The 15,899-nt window shown below is 48.1% G+C and overlaps 1 protein-coding gene across 1 annotated transcript; it reads right to left on the reverse strand.

The window, feature by feature from the left end:
- Window positions 1-4,493: 4,493 nt before the first annotated feature.
- Window positions 4,494-12,806, reverse strand: SFRP2 (secreted frizzled related protein 2). Its single transcript, XM_082653142.1, has 3 exons — window positions 12,057-12,806; window positions 9,606-9,686; window positions 4,494-5,652 (listed from the first exon to the last, which is right to left on the reverse strand). Exons 1-3 carry the CDS (start codon window positions 12,553-12,555, stop codon window positions 5,348-5,350), a joined length of 885 nt encoding a protein of 294 aa, XP_082509268.1. The 5' UTR covers window positions 12,556-12,806; the 3' UTR covers window positions 4,494-5,347.
- Between the last annotated feature and the right edge of the window lie 3,093 nt (window positions 12,807-15,899).

Genomic DNA, 15,899 nt, shown 5'->3' on the forward strand with positions numbered 1-15,899 from the left:
GGTATTAAGGCAATACTAAGCTCATAAAATGAGTTGGGAAGCATTCCCTTCTCTTCTATTTTCTGGAAGAGATTATGTAAAACTGGTGTCAATTATTCTTTAAGTGTTTGGCAAAATTCTCTAGTGACACTTTCTGGGCCTAGAGATTTTGATTTTTAGTATTATTTTAATGTGAACTTATCTGTACCCATAAGAACAAATGGAACCCAGGAAGACTGTGTTCAGGAAAGTCTGGAGAATTTTGGGTCTCAGTTAATATTGTATGTCACATGTGTATATGACACATTAGCCTGTGTTCTTCTTGAGAGTAGCCATGTATGTTGGTCATTGTTGGGACCTCAGCACCTAGGACAGCACCTGGCACATAGTAGGTGTTCAATGTAAGATTGCTGAATAATTGAAACGACTCTCAGCACTCTGCTGCAGATGGGAAGCCTGATGCTGTTAGAGGGCAGCATGGAGGCACCCAAATCTTCTTTGGGGGTAGAAAAATCTTTTGGGAAGAAGGGAGGAGTAGATAGTACTTATGGTTCCATTTTTTTCCTCTTATTTGCCTAAGCTGCTTCCAAGCAGGCCGTGATCAGCCATACCACCTACAGCAACCCAATGTGCTCAGGAATTTGAAGAGCATGGGGTTGCTGGTGGGGCAGCAGAGTGTGTCGGGGTAGGACTAGGGTTGGTTGCAGACTGGTGTTCCTTCCTGTTCTGGGTGCCTCCTTACAGAGAAACAAGCTCTGAGAATTCCACCTTAAAACAGACGATGAACAAGAGATGAGAATGTATTGAGATTAAGCATAACTTATAGAGTAATAATTCTTAATTATTTATTGATGAGTAGTCTCAGGCTTGCAGAAACTATTGACTGGCCTAGGTCTCTCTGAATTTCGAAAGCTACACCAAGGTGCTTGCCACTTGAACTGCAGTTTCTAGTCTGTTAAGTGGTTTGTTCTGACATCCCTTAGATTATATAGTTATAGATTTCCTGCCAGAGCTACATTTGTGTGTGGGTGTACAAGAAAGCACATGCATGCATGAGGAAGTGCATAGGTTTTTAGATATTGCTACTGGGGAGCCAGTTAATGACAGTAAGTTCTTGTGCTTTGCACATTTCATGGTATAGCAGAATGTCTGGGTTGTTAAATTAATAATTATTATTACTCTCTACTGGGACATCTTGGGACAGTTAAATTCTTTGTTTTTTTCTTCTAACACTATCTGTATTAACTGCTACTTTTATCAATAGATTTTTTTTTTAGCACCTATCCATCTGCATTATTCTCTGGACAATCATGGACAACTATAAGAAATATTTTATTATGCTCACTTGCTCTTTGTTTCTAAGCTAAATGTGAATTCATTTGTTTGTAATTTGAGGATGTGGGGATTTTATTGATTATAAAGGCAATGGACCTTTTGCCAGGTTTATTTGTAGTGTCTAGAACAGTACCTTCAGCACGATAATTGCACAATGTTGATTCATCAATATGTAAAACTGATGATAAATACTTAATTTCTAGGGCTCTGTCCTATTAGAAAATATTCTGGTACAACTCAGTGAAAGTTTTCTCCTTGCACGCACCTTTACCTGAGTTCGACCTGAACCAAACATTCTATTTTCTACCTGAGTTAATCCACTCTCTCCTTTATGCCATCCCTGGGCATGTGCATACCTCCCTCTTAACACAGCATGTTGGAATTATTTGTTTGCATGCCTCTCTCTCTTACTGGATTGAGAGTTCCTTTTGGGAAGGATCCGTCTATCCTTAGTGCCTAACACAATTTCTAACTCTAGAATAGAAGCTGAAGGAGGGCAGGATCACTGTGCATCCACCACCTAGAACAGCGCCTGGCATGTGGGTCAGCACTCACTACCCATTATTGAGTGAATACATCAGTGGTGATAGTTGGTGCTCAGAAAATCTTTGCTGAGTTAATGAATTAATGTGTATTTGTGCAACAAGTTTCATGGGCAAAAATCACATTGTTTCATAATCCAGAGGCAGTGACTGCACGCCGGATACATGTGCCTGGACTTGCTTTCCAAGGTGACCCCTCCCGCCATCAAGAACATTGAAAACCTGGTAGTAAACAATATTTGAAAGGTAAAAAATCAAATTATCATTTGATGACAGAATAGGGAATGAAGACTGGAGGGTGCTGTTAGATAAAATGGATCTTTTTTAACTCTATGAATTTCAGTGCACGTGGACAGAGCCTTTGAACACTTAGGAAATGTTGTCCCAAAAGTCTTATAAATGTGTTCTTGTACACAACTCATTTCTCAGGTTATTTAGGAAAGGGAAGAGGAGTTACATGTGTAGTAGATGTGTAGTTTTTATATCTCTAAACTTTCCTGATCTCCTATTTGGGGCATTTTAGCAGTTTATTAACAGGTCATGAATCATCTTAGGAAACTCAGAAATCCAATGTCTTCTGATGGCTTGCTTTCTTTTTACAATAATGGGTGAACATTTGTGTTTTTATCTGCCTATGAAAGAAATCTAATAGTTGAAAAACTAATTAAGAATACAGCCATAAGGGCTTCCCTGGTGGCGCAGTGGTTGAGAGTCCGCCTGCCGATGCAGGGGACACGGGTTCGTGCCCCGGTCCGGGAAGATCCCACATGCCGCGGAGCGGCTGAGCCCGTGAGCCATGGCCGCTGAGCCTGCGCGTCCGGAGCCTGTGCTCCGCAACGGGAGAGGCCACAACAGTGAGAGGCCTGCATACCGCAAAAGAAGAAAAAAAGAAAAAGAATACAGCCATGATTATTTCAAAAATGAGCCATATATATATATTTGAATCATCATGCAAAAGAAAACAATAAAACAGAATGAAAAATGAACCAAAAACCTACCTGCTCTGTCCAAACATGTCTCATTGGCTTATAGGCTTGCCAAAGATGGGAACAAGATGTGTGTGGGGGGATTGGAAAGTCCATAGAGAGGCCCATAAGGCAGGATGCAGGCACGGGAGTGATGCCTCTGCTACTTCTTTACAAAGCGACTAAAGGAGACTGTGTCTGGCATTAACGAGCTCTCCAGAGCTGGAGAGTTTGCAACCCTTAACACCGCCAGGTGGCTTTTGTTTTGATTGGAAAGGGGACATTCAGACAGGTCAGTTTCTTCCAAATTGTTTCTTTCCACTACTTTTGCATGTGTTGTACCTATTTTCACTTTCTAATTCCTAAATCCTTGGTCTACTTTCTTTTGTCTTTTATCTTCTCTCTCTGTCTCTCTCTCTCTCCTTTTCCAGGGTTCCTAGCTTCCTGTTTCAAATGTTTACAATGAGTAATGGTCTTGATCATGAGTGTTCCTCTTCCAGTCCATGCGTGCCTTTTAGGAAGAGGGTTGTGCCATGAGTTTGTGGAATTGGTGAGAAGCAGAGTCAGGTGGTAATCCAGAGAAAGATGAAAGGAACTGTGCAGCTCAGGTAGGCAGAGGGCTCTATTGACTTTTGGAGCTAGAAGAGCTGAAGCGCTGTAGAGAGATCATGGCTGTATGTTCAGGAAACTTTTAAACTAAATCAACAGAATGCTATCAGATAAAGTCTTCACACGAACACCACTAAAAATTTCAAATTTGCTGAGGACACTCTGTTGTTCTCATGTATTACCTGTCCTTATACTTCATGTAACTTATCAGTTGTAAATATATAATTGTAATTGTGGTTGTTTTCTTTCACCCTCTCATGTAAATGCCATGAGAACAAGGACTGATGTACATGTCCACAGCACTTAGAACAGGGCCAGGCATGCAGCAGATGCTCAATGAGTATTTGTTGAATAGATGAGTGCCACCCTGTTCCTATAATCCATCCTGGATTAAATAGAAGATAGAATTTGCCATCTGAAAGGCCTGAGTTTTAGCTCTGACTCTACCTTGTGGCAGTGGGTCCACGCCGCCTAACCCCCCTGAGCCTGTTTCCTCGTGTGTTTAATAGAATTTCTCTGGAGGCTCCTAAAATAGAACAACGAAGCGTTTGGATGGAAGCTTTGTGGATGGATGCCCTTCTCACCTTCATGCTGTTTTTTCACCATCCCTTCCCTACCCTCTGCCTTCCAATGGCTACTCTTCAAATCATGGCTCTGTTTAGCTGAGTTGAAGTGGGGAAAGAATGAACATTTTTGCAATGGTGATTCTTTTTCATTATAAAAATCTGCAGAAATGAAAAGCACAACTGTCAAGCTTGTGAACCGTAGGCTAAGACTAGTGTCCCCACGATCTGCCGCGGGACTGCTGAGACCAGACAATAGCCTGCCCATCCCCGTCTCCCAGCAGGGTCCGCAGTGGTAAAACCTGAGTGAGATGGGAGGCAGGAGTGGGTGATGGGAGGTGTGGGGAAATGCACTTTCTGAGTCACAGAGGAAATGGGCTCTTCAAACTGCGGGAAGGCTGGGCCTCAAGACAAAGGAGGTGACAGCTCTTGTTCAGCTCCCTTCCCAGTTCCTCCCACGAAGAAGACAAGACACAAGACCAGGAGTTGGTAAAGCAGGAGGTAAAGTTTATATACAAGAATATAATGTTTATCTGAAATATTTACAGTGTTGGTTAAAGCAGTATTTTTACAACTTTTTCAGGTCAACTACTATGTATATTACAGGTAAGCTACAATGGTTTAATTTGCAAAATTAAGTAAAAAAAGCTTAAAGTACTCGGGTCAATCATAACATCAGTCTGTCTTGCCCTTTATTTGAAGAACTCATGCTACGGTGGTTAATGTGGTTTTTATAAATGGAAGTACTCTACCTGGAAATGCAAAATGCAATACATGCTAGAGTTGTAAGTTCCCAATAGGGATGTAAAATGACAGGTGAATCGTTATAAGACTTAGGTGCTGAGTGTCAGGCTGGAGCTGAGAGAGAAGTTGAGATAACAGCCAGCTTTATCTCAACTGGGTTTTGGACCCACAACAGAAAAGTGAAAGTTTGGGCCACATAGGAAAGTAAAGCTATTTGCACATTATGGCAACCTCAGCAGAAAGTGAAACTCGGTTGACCCAAACCAAACAACCAAAAAAAAATAAAACCCAAGTCACAGTTGCACGTATTCAAAACTAGCTTTTCAGTGAGCTATTTTAAAACTTCATAAAAATCTTCGTGATTTTATTAGTTGGAAGATTTCTACAAGATTTGGGTGGGTTTTTCCTTTTTGTGGAAACAACTATTTGTTCCTGAGGCCTCCTGGGGCCTTATAACTCAGAAAATGCCAGGGGTGCAAACGTGCAAAAGACAGGGGAGAGCCGCTCCAGGCTGGGGCTGGAGCTGCAGGGACTGTGCTTGGGAAATGAGTGCTGAGGTCCCACAGCAGAAGTGGAAAGGGTCAGCAGAGCCCGGGGGATGGCCCCGGGACTAGCACTGCAGCTTGCGGATGCTGCGGGAGATGCGCTTGAACTCTCTCTGCCCCTTCTGCCACCGCTTCACAGAGGTGATGACTAGCTCTCCGCCCAGTTTCTGCCCCATGACCAGGTAGGGCGCATTGATGTCATTCATCTCCTCGCACGTGCACTGCAGGCTGTCTTTGAGCCACAGCACCGACTTCTTCAGGTCCCTCTCGGACACACCGTTCAGCTTGTAGATGGTCTTGCTCTTGGTCTCCAGGATGATTTTGGTATCTCTGTTGATGTAGGTGATCTCCTTCACTTTTATTTTCAGTGCTACGAAGACAAGAGAGGACAGAGTGATAAGGAGGGAACACATCCCACTGCATATTTGTGACTCGGCTTGGGAGAGGGAAGAAGAGCTTCCCAGGGCCGATGGGACTGTCAGGGGCTGCGGGTAGGGGGCTGGGAGCTGAGGGCAGCAGGTGGCTCCATTTCTAAAGCCTCAAAGGGTTTGTCAGGCACTTTGTTTCAAACCAGCCATCCTTTAAAAACTCTCTTTGCGGGGACTCAATTGACTTTTCTTCCTTGCCCTTGTGTTCTTGTGTTTGTACGTAGGCTGCCTGTGGTGTGTGCTCTCCTTGACAAATGACTTTCCCTATTGGAAACTTCAGCATGAAAAGAAATGCCTGACTCTTAGGTGAAACACGATCCTTCTGTGGCCGTAAACGTTAAACTCAATTTATTACGTCGGAGAGGTTTTTGGACAAACCTGTAAGGAAATTATATCACAAAATCATTGTTTTCTAAAGAACAAACTACAAGGAAGGAGAATTGATCTTACAGCTGCATTTGATTTGGTAAAGTAACTCAGAAAAAACAGCCAAGACGCTTTTTAAGAGCACAACATGTTTAGCTGTAAAAGTGTTTTTCTGAAGACCTCATCCTCATATGCTATCATTTGCCCGTCCGAGGCCAAGGCGTTTACAGATCATATATGTACTGTTTCCAAGATGAATATGTAGACTCATTAGAATGCTAAGACCAAACGTAAGTGGTTTACGATAAAAGACACATTTTATAGTCATGAACAGTATGCTTTGGGAAAGACAACCCTACAAACATACATGCTGGAGTTAAATTTCAAGACCCCATGAGGCAGGGAAATGATAGAATTTTAAGGTTGGAAGGGATCATCCAGTTAAAATCTCCTCTTGGTACACAAAGAATCTGAAATCCAGAGAAGTTTAGTGACGTAACATGAGGTCACCCAGTTAGGCTGTGCCCTGGCTGAGTCTAATTCTCAGAACTCTGGTCCCCAAACCTCCTCCTATAACACCACTGTGATCTCTTAGGCAGAGTATCAAGTTTCTTGTCCTGGTTGGTGCATTAATATGCCCACTGTAATGTGTCTTCAGACCCTTGGTGACATTAACAATTGTTCCATAGAGATGACATGCAGGTGTGACTTCCTGACTCTGATGGAGCTTAATGCATGGTTTAAATTAGTAATAGAGGAAGAGGTTTTTGTGTGTATATCACTGTTCTGGAAATTTCTTCCTCTTTCTTTCTCTCAGAAGGAGAATTTGACTAAGCATGGCTTTTCTAGTCAACCAGGAAATGGCTGAGGCTCAACCAGGTAAATCAAGGATACTGGGACTTGGCCAACCATTGTTTGTCTGATACGCATCTGGGCTCTAGTACTGAGTTCTCAGGGTTTATCATGAGATAAGCCACATGGCACTGTCACATGGTCCTACGGCCTCTGCCTAAGGGCTGGGAGTGGGGAAGGTATATGGTGGGAGAAGTGATTGTAATGTTACCTGGAAGCCTCATCCACAGCACAGACAGAGCATGTGTGAGATTTCGCCTGGTCAAATTAGACACTCTTGAGCTCCAAATATCAGAAGAACCATCACTTTTAACAAGGGGGGAGACTTATTACTCATCTTTCTCTAGCTATGAAATAACCAACTTTGTAAGAGCTTACCATGGGAAAACTTCAGACATCTCCTCCCTGGGTTTTCAGCTGGGACCAAATAGAGGGAATCAAAGCCCTCAAATAACTTTTCCTGCCCTGCAAGATGTGAACGGAGATGCCACACATGGCAGGAGGCAGGGGTGTTGATACTGTCTGCTCCAACAATAGGCTGCATACAGAGGCAGGCAGTTCTGGGCTATTCTTTCTTCACCAGTACTTTCCCCACTGTAATAAGGAGGTCTTCTCCATCCTCCCTGTACTCCAAGTGCAGTGGGGAGAGTGTCACGCTTTCACGGATGATTCAGATTTCTACCCTTGTTCCTTCTACCCTGTCATTACTCCCCCAGAGTACAGAGGCGATGTGGAGAACCACCTATAAACCAGTATAACACGCACCCCCTACAATTTAGGTTCATTATCCCCTTCGGGACAAATTGAATGTGGAGAAATAGAAAACAAAGCTTGTGAGGTATCTGCATGTGTGATACCTTAAGTGTAATGACTTCCATGTTGTTTTGAAAGGCTCTCTCCTCTAAGGAGAGAGAAGGTTGAACACACACACACACACACACACACACACATTTCTTTGGCCCAGGTCTTGATACAGCATTCTTAGGAAGGAGGTCTTCTGTAAGGTAAGCCACAAAGCAAGCAGGTAATGTGTGTGTCTGCACGTGTGCTCTAATTTCAACTTTTATGGAGCTCCACTAAACTTTTTCATGGAAGTCAGGAGAGTGATCTGTACTAAATCTAGTGCAAAGGCCATAACTTGTCAGAAGAAAATGATATTTTATATACATTTTTATACAAACTTTATTAAAATTATATTAAAAAATTCTGTCCTTAATCCAATCCTGTAGCATGGAAGCTAAGAACCGTGTTTTGGGCAAGGCTCTGGAGCTTTAGGGCTGCTGCTGCCAACATGCCTGGCCCTCTCCTACTTTGAGAGTTGTATGTATTAGAATATAGACATTTGAAACCCTATCATCCATCTGTGGCTCTCACTGAGGGGAAGGACTGGCTAGGACTCAGAGTTACCTCCTTCCTTTCCCCTTCCTCAGCTGTTTGAATCTTCTCCTATAGCTACGGCTGTCCCAGGACCTGCTAAGGTTAAGCCCAGGACCCTTCCTGCAAGAGACCTGGGGTTGTAAGGGGCAGCGATTGGGTGGTTTCCAGTTTCAGGGACCTGGCCAGGTCTGAGATTTCTGGGCTGGCGAGCTGTAAGGAGAGGGTGGGAGGGCAGTCCTCCACAGTGGGCGCTGGAGTGATTTCTCTGTCTCCAGGACTTAGTTGAGTATGTAGAAGTGTTCATACAGATCTGTTACAGTCTGTTATTGTTTGCTAGAACAGGGACCACATCTGTTTACCAGTAAATTCAACCTTCTGCCTGAATAAATACTTTTAAATACCAACCCCTCAAACACACCCAAAAGTGCCTGCTCTTGGAATGGGAGGAAAACACGAATGTCTCAGGTGTCTCGGCAAAGTTCCTGGCCACCCCCAACTCCTCCCCCAACACAGCACTGATCTGTGTCTAGCTGGCTCCTCTGCTCCCCTTGGAGGGCTGAGGACACAGATGAGGTGCTGCTGGAGCTCTGGGTGGACAGTCTCCAACCCTCCTTCCTCTTATAATTCTTTCTTAAGGGGAATGACCCGCACGCCGTGGAACTTGGGTAACATACCTCGCACATTATTTACTGTCCTCCAGAACCTTGTCATCACGGCACCTTGCATGTATCTTGCCAAGGTAAACTCCTAGCTTTATTGTTTCTTCTTTTTAAATTTAAGGAAACTCTCCCCGACATCTTATTAACCAGTACCTTGGATATACTCACTGATGGTGGAACATGGGAAGCAGAGCATCACGGGTTACGAATAACGTAAAAATATTTGTTTGGCACTGGAGTAAATTTCAATTTTTGGCCAACTCCATGCCTTGGATCTGTTTTGCTGAGGCTAATATTTACATGTTCCCATCCGCTTAGACACATGTTAAGTGACTAAAAGAGAACATGGTCCAAGATTATGCTTGTTGGCAAGAAAAAGCCATAGTGAAATGAAAAACGTGCCATCGGAAATTCATGATTTGATTATTGCTTAACAGAGCAATGACTCTCACCTAAAAAGATACAACTCGATACCAGATAGTTACATAGGGAGGAAACTAGGATAACACAGATGATTAGCTCAAGGAAAGATGAGCTGTGATGATATGTCACCCAAACTTTATCTAGTAACATCTTAAGGAATTGTACCTTTAAGTTGTACTGGGCAATAAAACTTCTGTTGTTGGTGGTGTATTACTTACCAAAATCATTTTTACAAAGAGTTTCCATTATGTCGTTGTCATCTTCGTTTTTATTTTTGCAGGCTTCGCATACCTTTGGAGCTAGAAATGTGAAAAGTTAGTAAGTTTGCTTAAAACGAAACAGCAGGTGGCATTTCTAAACAACTCACAGGGGCTTATTCAGGCAAGAGTAGCAATTGTCCTGTAAGACCCCAGCTTCTGCCTCATTTATGAAAGAGGGACCACTCATTCCCAAGAGAGTCTCCCATGCCTCCCATCTTTCTGACAGGCAAAAATGCCCACATGCTGTGTTCCATGTATGAGGACTCCCCAAGCAAAGGGCGCCCTGGTGGAGTGTGCAGGTGCAGCCACAGGTAACTGAGACAGGCTGCAGCTTTTCAGTCTTCCTCCCACTCCTGGGACAAACTCGGTCTCTGAAAAAGTTAGTCCCAAAGCCTCTCTGAGGAGAAAGCACCAAAAGACCCTTAAGGGACTTTGGAAAACTAGCAACCACAAACTACGGCCAGAAGATCGTCTTTCTGAGCTGCAGGTCACTGGTGCAGCCTGGCCTCTGCTGGGCTCTTCAGCTGACCTGTCTCTCGGGGGAGTCATTTCAAGATATTTTCAGGTCTGGACAGGGCGGGGTGGCTAGCACTGTAAGGCTCACATCTGGGTTCTTCCCCCTTGGAAGCACACCTTGCTAATGACTATAGCCTGCTCTAAATGGTTCTGTATCACCTCGTGCTTTCTGCCAAGTTTGTGCTTGAGTTAAGCAGCATTTATTTCACTGTTATCTTCATCCCTGGTGCAGATTCTTCTTGCCTCTCTTTGCCTGTTTCAAACTCTCGAAAACAAACAGACAAAACAACAGCAACAATAAAACCCAAACAAACAAAAACCCAAAGCTTCTCCTGAAGCCAGTGAAAATCTGACCAAACCCAGGAAGGTGCACTAGCACAATCATGAGAAAGCCTGCTAAAGGCTCCTTTAAAAGAGTCTGATTCCTGGCGAAAAGGGAAAAAAGAAAACATTCATTTTCTCCCACTTATAAATGTACTAATGCTGTCTTTAAAATTTAGGTGAAATTTCATTAATATGAAACTGCGTTTTCGCAGGGAAAAAAGAACTATATGACTCATTTTAGAAGTTATTTATCAAATAAGAAAAAGCGCAGAGCAGATTTTGAAACACGTAAACTTTTATTTTGAAGGGAGAAATGACTTTTTCGAGAAATGTAATATATAATGTGGGTGGGACTGTGAAAAACAAAAACAAAAGCAACACACATAAAACTGCCCTTAACGCCTCTGTCTCAAACAAAATGAAACTTTTCCAATTAGGAGCTCTAGGAGTGTATATAAAATGTTACTAACCTGTGTTGGTTGGTCTGTGGTATATGTTGGACAAATGTTTGAAATATGCCAAACATTTGCAATAAATTATAAATCTAACCAATAAGATGATTGCAAACTCACGGTGCCTGCCAGGAAAGATTGCTAAGCAACTTTGCATTTTCTTTAACTAATGATGGCTGTAGGAAAACAATTAGAGATGGAAAGGGAGATGCTGGTGGAGCCCTGAAAGGGATTAGGAAGCCCCCTTTCCATCCCGGGGGAACCTAAATCAGCTCAGACACATTGTATATGTTTTCCTTTCAGGAAGACTATCAAGCGCCCATGAGGTTTTCATTGCTTTGATGGTTTCTGCACAGGAACTCCCCCCCTATTTTCTAAAAAACTTGGGAAACTCTCTTTTGCACGATTTCTCCAGTTAATTAAAACCACTCCTAAGATAAAAGCTGATTAGTGATAGAAAAATGATTCCTGGAGATTCCCTTTGTGCCCTCTTTCTTGGACCTCTGGACAGTTAACAACCAATGCTCAATTTTCAACACGCATGAGCCAGTCCTGCTTTTTATTTACAAAGCCTAAATCGGCAAAGAACAGAGAGTGCCTTAAAAGACTATCTGTTTGCACATTTTGGCGATCGTGCCTGTAGGGAATGTCCCTGTGCCTAGAATCCTGCCCAGTGGTAAGAACGTGCTGCGTGAGGCTGAGGCCAGCGTGCTCTGGCCAGGGTGCTCACCGTCAACCCCTCCTAGCAGGACCACTTCCAACACTCTCAATTGCGGCCCCCGTGCTAGCATCTTCACAAAGAATTGTACATATATCTACACGGGAAAGATCTCTTCCAGTTCTACGTTTTCTCCCCCCACCCCCCCTTTTAAACTGTCCCTAAGAAAGAGCAACTGGTACAACTCGGGAAGAGAATGAGAGACTTGGGTGTGTGTTTGGGCGGGGGGGTATCTCAGATTCGTCACGATGACACACCAGGGCAAGGAGAGCGTCTGCCCTGCCCGGGACTGACACCCCCGGCGGGGAAGCATCGGGATGGGGGGCGGGGGCCGCGAGAACACCCCCGGAAAGTCTTAGCGGAGCTGGTCGGGGGGGTGTAATAAGGAGGAGGGCTTACCTTCCTCGGTGGCCGGCAGGAGGTGGTCGCTGCTAGCGAGGGGGATGCAGAGGTCGTTGTCCTGGGGGAAACGGTCGCACTCAAGCATGTCGGGCCAGGGGAAGCCGAAGGCGGACATGACCGGAGCGCAGCGGTCCTTCACCTGCACGCAGAGCGAGTGGCACGGCTGGATGGTTTCGTCCAGGTCATCGAGGCAGACGGGGGCGAAGAGCGAGCAGAGGAACTTCTTGGTGTCCGGGTGGCACTGCTTCATGACCAGCGGGATCCAGGCGCCCGCCTGCTCCAGCACCTCCTTCATGGTCTCGTGGCCCAGCAGGTTGGGCAGCCGCATGTTCTGGTATTCTATGCCGTGGCACAGCTGCAGGTTGGCCGGGATGGGCTTACAGTTGCTGCGCTTGTAGGAGAAGTCAGGCTGGCCGAAGAAGAGCCCGCGCGCGAAGCCCAAGCAGCAGTGCGAGGCGAGGACGAGCAGCAGCAGCGACCCGGGACCCTGCGGCATCGTGGGCGCGCGACCCCCGGTGGGGCGGAGGGAGCCAAGGCGGGGAAGCGCGAGACGGCAGGGGCCGGGAGCTCTTTCCGGCCCGCTCGTTGCGCTCGGCGCGGCTCGGGGCCTGGGAAGCGGGCGGTGGGAACGCCGGGACGCCGGACGCGCGGACTGTGGCGGCGAGGTGCTGTGCGTTCGGCTCCGCGCAGCAAGTCCGCGCGCAGCTCCAGGGGGCTCCGACCCGGGGGAGCAGAGTGAGCCACTGCTGGGGCCCGACCAGCGTTTTCTTGGCCTTTTTTATGCAAATCTGGAGGTGGGGGGAGCGAGGGAGGAGCCAGTGGAGAGTAATCCGAGGAGGTTTGGTCACTGTTCTCTGGGTCTGGTTTTCCGTTGAGAATGCCCCTCACGCGCTCCCTGGAAGGAAATTCTGGCTGCGCCCCACCGACCCCCGTTCCCCCCGCCCCACAGGATGCTGCCAAGCGCGCGCTCTAGGACTGCTGTAAACAACAAACAAATAGACCAGCCTGGCAGCTGCGCCCCAACAGTGGGCGTGCGGAGCACGGGCTGCGGGAGATAGGGGGACGTGACCAGCGGCCTTGTCGCCAGGTCCCTGAGGGAACGCGCTCCGCCCCAGCGAGGCCCGGGCGTGGGTTTGTTTCACCCCAGCACGAAGTTTCTGCTCGAGCCCCAGGTCTGCGGGGCGGAAATGCGTTCCAGGCAGTAGCGAGCCAGCAGCCGGCAGGCTCTTTGTGCCCCTGGCCCGCGCCCGGGACCTGCCCGCCCGAGGCCGTCTCGGCCCGGTTGCTCTCCTCTCGGATCCCCAGCCACGGTTCCCAGCCTGGCCCAACCCGTACAGTGACTCCCGCCTGCCCTTTCAAATATCAGAATTTATATAAGTAGAGTCGTATGAGCAAAACTTGTACATGACAAAGGAAATATCAGTAAAACCTTGGGGGTGTTTTGCTGGGGTAAGTCTAGAAAATTTGGCCATTGTGGAAGCGCCTCTACAGAGTTTCGTCAGAATCACACACGACTGCCCACCATTTCCCGGTTTGGGAGAAGAGACCTGCCCTCCCTGCCTAAAGGAACGGGTTGACTCAAGGCTCGAAGGCACCACGCGCCCTAACCCACTCTCGCCCTGACGGCGGGCGCTGAGGAGTGTGTGCCCTCAGGGCACGGTTTGGAAAGGCTGGTGCCCGGCACAAGGGACTGGTAGCAAGTGCCCCAGGTGGGCAGGCTGGGAAGGGGTGGGGGCAGAGGAAGAAGCCCTGCTTAGACATACACGAAGCCTGGGCAGAGGCGGCTCATTCACGCTACATGTGACGGAGGGCAACGGGTGTACGGAGGCTAACAGGCAGAGGGCCTGTGCGGTCGCGGAGCTGGGAATCTCGTGCCCCGGAGGACTCCAAACTAAGTTCACAGCTGTAAACCGGCACTAGGGTGTCAGCAGGAGGAAGGTGTGTGTGTGTGTGGGGGGGGTCTCCTTTCTTCTAATCGCCCCGAGTTTCCCCTTGTGGCTGATCGTCTCCTCCGTCTCAGCCATCCCCCTCTCCCCGCAGGTTGGCGGTGCAGCTCCAAAGAGAGAATGCCCGGAGAGCGAGACTCCAAGGTTCTTTCATATGGATGGTGGGCGCATTGTTATCACTTCCCGGTCACTTAGAGCCATCGGTGGGCTCCGTCCGCAGCTTCTCTATTTCCCTCCTTCCGGAAGATGCTTTGGCCTTGGCGGCACCCCAGGCCCAAGTCGCCCAGCTAGCTTTGTGGTCCCACTGCTTAGAGGAGGGGGTTAACGTGGGATGGCGAAAGCCCACTTAGTGTTTTCTCTTACCCCATCCTGGCCGTGAACCCATCAGGAAAATCGCCACCTGGAAGGAGAGTATCTTTTGATTTTGACCCAATAATTTGGGTCCTTAAAACCCCAGCTTGCGTCTTGTCTCCTTTGACGCTGGTGCTCTGCAGGAGAAGGGCCGGGGGCGGCAGCAAAAGTCCGCTCTTCCGCCGAATGGGTCCTGGGTCTTTTCGTGTCTAACTAAAGCACTAAGATGCCTAAAAGCCCCGCTCCCCAGTACAAATTACTTTGAAAATAAACCTCAAATAAAACGGAAGCACACCGAACCAAGCAGCTAATCAGAGCCTGAGCTCTGAGAGATGCTAGGACTTGGGCCCGGGGCTGGGATGAAGGCCCTCCCGCCTCCACCGCCCCCAGCCCCAACGCCTTCCCCTGGGTCCCCTCCGCTTCTCAGAACCCCTCGGGGGTCAAGGAGCCCGGGGCACAAGGAGCCCGAAGCCGGTCGGGCTGCTTCGAGGCGGTGCGCGGCCGTGCGCCCAAGAGAGGCTGGGGGCCCAGGAGCCCTTGGGGCCCGCGCGGCCGAACGCATTGTTTCGAGAACCCGCTGCCTCACTGGCCGCCAGGGGGCGTCGGGAGCCGCACTAGGGGCTCCATCTCGGCCGCGCCTAGTTTCGCGCTCTGGCCTGCCTGGTTCCGGGGTCGCGGCCCCTCCATGCACCCGCGCAGCTCAGCCTAGACCTCACCCTGCACAGGCTGCGTCTTCCTCCCCCACTTCGGGTCGCGGCCCGCTTCCTTTCTCTTCCGCCGCTCGTTAGCGCCTGGTCAAGCGCGTGCGCGTGTGACAGGCGCACCAGCCAGACGAGCAGACTGCAGACGAAGAGGAGAATAACCTCTCACCGAGGCCCGGACGCGAGCGCGGACCGTTGTCTGTGTGACAAATGCTCGAACACAGATGCTTGGCGCGTCTCCCCCGCCCGGGTCGCTGTGCTACCGCAGAGAGATGGGCGCACGTGGTGTAGCCCAGCGGCGCCTTCAGTAAGCCGGACTCTTCTGCCCTCCATGCCGGCCCTTGGGCCTACAGGTCTCCTCCGATCCATGCAAGTTATCAAAATCCGAAAAAGGCTTTTGTTTTCCACAAATGGAGAGTCAAATGCTTACCCCTCTCACCCCTACACCCCCCACTCCTCCGGGGTCTATTTAGTACTTGCCGTTTTTTAGGAATGGAAACTATTCGCCCAAACCCAGGATAAGTAGTGGGGGTGACCACTCCTCTGAGGGCCGAAGTACCCTGCCGGGCGACCTGCTTAAAGGGGTGGCCCATGGGCCCCAGGTGACGGGGTTGGGCATGCTCCCCCCACCCCCCGACGATGAACTACACCCCACCCGAATGCTGCAGGCCTGAGAACCTCAGCAACCCCGTGTTCTGGATTTGGCCCCGCTTCTCTGCTTGTTTTCTGTTGTCAAGGCACTGAAGAATCTTGAGGCACAAAGAAAGTTCCTGCCAATCTCGCCAGAACAATTCGGCTGCTTGGTTAAACCTGTGCCGGCTGGAAGAGTTTCTGGGCAGGCA

This window comes from Grampus griseus, assembly GCF_964374135.1.
Source record: "Grampus griseus genome assembly, chromosome: 4".
Classification (NCBI taxonomy): Eukaryota; Metazoa; Chordata; class Mammalia; order Artiodactyla; family Delphinidae; genus Grampus; species Grampus griseus.